This window comes from Odontomachus brunneus, unplaced genomic scaffold, assembly GCF_010583005.1.
Source record: "Odontomachus brunneus isolate Ranch 3 - 2012 unplaced genomic scaffold, Obru_v1 Obru_scaffold_269, whole genome shotgun sequence".
In the NCBI taxonomy this organism is placed as follows: domain Eukaryota; kingdom Metazoa; phylum Arthropoda; class Insecta; order Hymenoptera; family Formicidae; genus Odontomachus; species Odontomachus brunneus.
In genome coordinates, this window is record NW_022639719.1 from 83,441 (window position 1) to 86,582 (window position 3,142).

The 3,142-nt window shown below is 45.2% G+C and overlaps 1 protein-coding gene across 2 annotated transcripts in view; it reads right to left on the minus strand.

Moving 5' to 3' along the window:
* Positions 1–2,686: 2,686 nt before the first annotated feature.
* The window catches only part of LOC116853032 (activity-regulated cytoskeleton associated protein 2-like), a 989-nt gene continuing 533 nt past the window's right edge, over positions 2,687–3,142 (minus strand). The window contains exon 2 of one of the 2 annotated variants that reach the window (XM_032833882.1): positions 2,687–3,132. In XM_032833882.1, coding sequence (XP_032689773.1) covers positions 2,695–3,132 — 438 coding nt within the window. In that variant the 3' untranslated portion in view covers positions 2,687–2,694. The remainder of the gene's footprint in view (positions 3,133–3,142) is intronic. The other variant, XM_032833884.1, reaches the window with a different exon arrangement.

Sequence of the window (3,142 nt, forward strand, 5' to 3'; positions counted from 1 at the left end):
ACAGTTCTGTGCCTGTATTGAGATACGCGGGTGAAAACCCGGTAGTATCTTGCTTCGCCGTGTTGAACGCAAACTTTATTTCATGTAGATTTGCGTCCCACTGACGGTGATTTTCTCCCACATATTGTGCGATCATGGTTTTCACCGTGCGGTTTGCCCTCTCTACGGGGTTACACTGCGGTGTCCAAACCGGTGTAAGCCGCTGTGTGATTCCCAATTCTTGTACCAGTTTCCTCATGCTGCCGGATTTAAATTGTGTGCCATTGTCTGAGACTAGTATCTTCGGGACTCCGTGACGGTACACTATTTCTTCCAATACTGCCTGTGCCACTGCCGTTGCTGTAGCCTTCCTCAGCGGCTTGACCTCTAACCACTTTGTAAAACGGTCTTGCATTGTTAACACCCATGTGTGTCCCTTACTCGATCGCGGTAGTGGTCCGATTAGGTCCATCGAGACTTGTTCCCACGGATGTTGAACATTCGTCGCATGCATCATCCCTGCCGGTTGCCGTTGTGCTGCCTTATGTGCCTTGCAGTTTTCACACTTCCGCACGTACTTATTTATTTCCTTAAGCATTCCCGGCCAATAGTATAATCTTGAGATGCGACATATTGTCTTTGCGATGCCTAAATGTCCTGCTGTTGGGTCATCGTGATATGCCCTCAGTATTTCAGCTCTCTGCTCGTGAGGAATGCATTCCTTCCACTGCTCACTATCCGGTGTTTCTTTGAAATCGAGACTATGTAGGATGTGGCGATACAACTTGCCATTCCTAATTTCATAATCTGGCGATTTCTGCGGTTGTTCCCTTGTCTCGTTATATACGCGAAGATACCATGGGCACTGTATTTCCCTGTTTATACTTGCCATTTCTGGTCGTCTAGAGAGTGCATCGGCTACTTTATTCGAGCTCCCTTTTCTATATTTGATCTCAAAGCTATATTGCTGGAGCTCAAACTTCCATCTTCCAACGCGTCCTATTGGCGATTCTAGTTTTTGTAGCCATTTTAATGACTGATGGTCGGTTAATACTGTGAAATCGTATCCCTCTAAGTAACAACGCATCTTCCGTATTCCCCACACTACCGCGAGACATTCAAGCTCCGTCGCGCTATAGTTTTTCTCACTGTTGTTCAGTGAGCGGCTAGCGTATGCTATGACTCTCTCTCCGTTCGCGAAATTCTGCGTTAGGACTGCTCCGAGCCCATGCTTGCTCGCGTCCGTCTGTAGTGTGAACTTCAAATCAAAATTTGGACAGGCGAGAACTGGTGCTGAAACTAATGTTTCCTTTAATCGCCGAAATGCGTTTTCCTCTTCCGGTCCCCAGTGCCATTTGACATTTTTCTTTGTCAAATTTGTTAGTGGGGCAGCTATTTTTGAGAAACCTTCGATGAATCTCCTGTACCACGAGGCCATTCCTAGAAATTGTCGGATATGCTTAACTTTTGTTGGCGTTGGCCACTTGCTTACTGCATCCGTTTTTTCTGGATCTGTTCTGATTCCGGCTTTATCTACTATATGCCCCAGGTATTTCAAGCTTGTACGACAAAAGTGGCACTTCTCAGCATTTAATCGGAGTTTTGCTTCCCTAAGCCGTGTAAAAACTTCTTTCAGCACACTTAAATGTTGCTCAAAAGTTTTCGTTGCTATTATAATATCATCAAGATATACTTGCACATTTTCTTCTAGCTCCGGTCCTATAACGGTGTCTAGGAGTCTTTGAAAAGTTGCTGGTGCTGAATGCAATCCAAATGGCATCACTCTAAATTGCTTCAGCCCCCGGCCAGGTACTGTAAAGGCGGTGATCGGTCGGCTCTCGGCCGTTAATGGCACCTGCCAGTACCCACTTTTTAAATCCAGCGTTGTTAAGTACGTCGCTCCTCGGAGTTTGTCTAACGTTGCTGTTATCTGCGGTAGAGGATATGCATCTCGTTCTGTTACTTCATTGACCTTTCTATAGTCTACACAGAATCGGTGCTTACCATCTTTTTTCTTGACCATGACGATCGGTGAGCTCCATGCGCTTCGTGAACTTTCTATCACTCCATTTTCTTCCATTTCTGCCACTTCTCGATCTATTATTTCCTGCATTGCCGGATTCCTTGGTCGATATCTTTGTTTAATCGGTTTGGTACCTCTTTTGATTTTTATGCTGTGCCGTGCCATGTCCGTCGGTCCTTTGACACTCTCGAACTTCCGAAATTCTTCTTTTAAGAATTTCTTTAACCGTGCCTCTTCTTCTTTAGTTCGTGGTTCCATTCCTTCTGAGATGGTGCACGTCATTGTGTTGCATCGTAATTGTGGCTTTTTATTCGGCGACGGAATTGGTATTTCCATTTTCGCCCATAAGTCTACGCCGATCAACGCTGCCATTTCCAGTGTTGGTAGTATATGGAACCGATGTTCGTAATGTTTTCCATTTATTTTTACCGGTAGGTAAATACTTCCCATCAATTGCGTACTTTTCCCATCTGCTAACTGAACTCTTTGTGTACCTGCCTGGTTTACTTGATAATCGACTTTTCCCGATATCCTTTCTGCTGTTTCCCGATTGATGCAGGATATTTCGGATCCTGTATCCAGTAGTGCCTCGAATTCTTCCTCACATATCTCTATGTTTATCTGCGGTGTTGGTGTGTACTTAATTTTCGGTGCTTTTACGACCGAGGTTCGCCTTTCTCCCCGGTCCGGTCTTAGTTTCCCGGTCTTGGATGGCAATTTCTGGTCAGCACGCCGTCCTTACCGCATTGTGAACAGAATTTTTTCTGTTCATTACGGCACAACCTTCTCGTATGACCTCTCTGCTTGCACCGCCAGCAACACTCTGATGCCTTGTATAGTGCGGCTGCCATCGGCATTCGAGGTGTCGATTTTGTATCTCTGCGAAACGCTATTCGCTGCCGTTCAATATCTTCTATTTCGGCCGCCCTTGCTTCCAGTTCCCTAAGCGTATGTACGTTTTCTCTTCGGATATGCATTTTTAAATCCGGCGACATGTTCTCGTAAATCTGATCAATATGATCACGGCGTGAGAATCCTCCTGCTCGCCTCATTAATGTGGCTAGATCAGTGGCGTATTGCCGAAAAATTTCATTCGGTTCTTGCTTTCTTCTTTGAATTTCTTGTTTCATTTGGAATTCA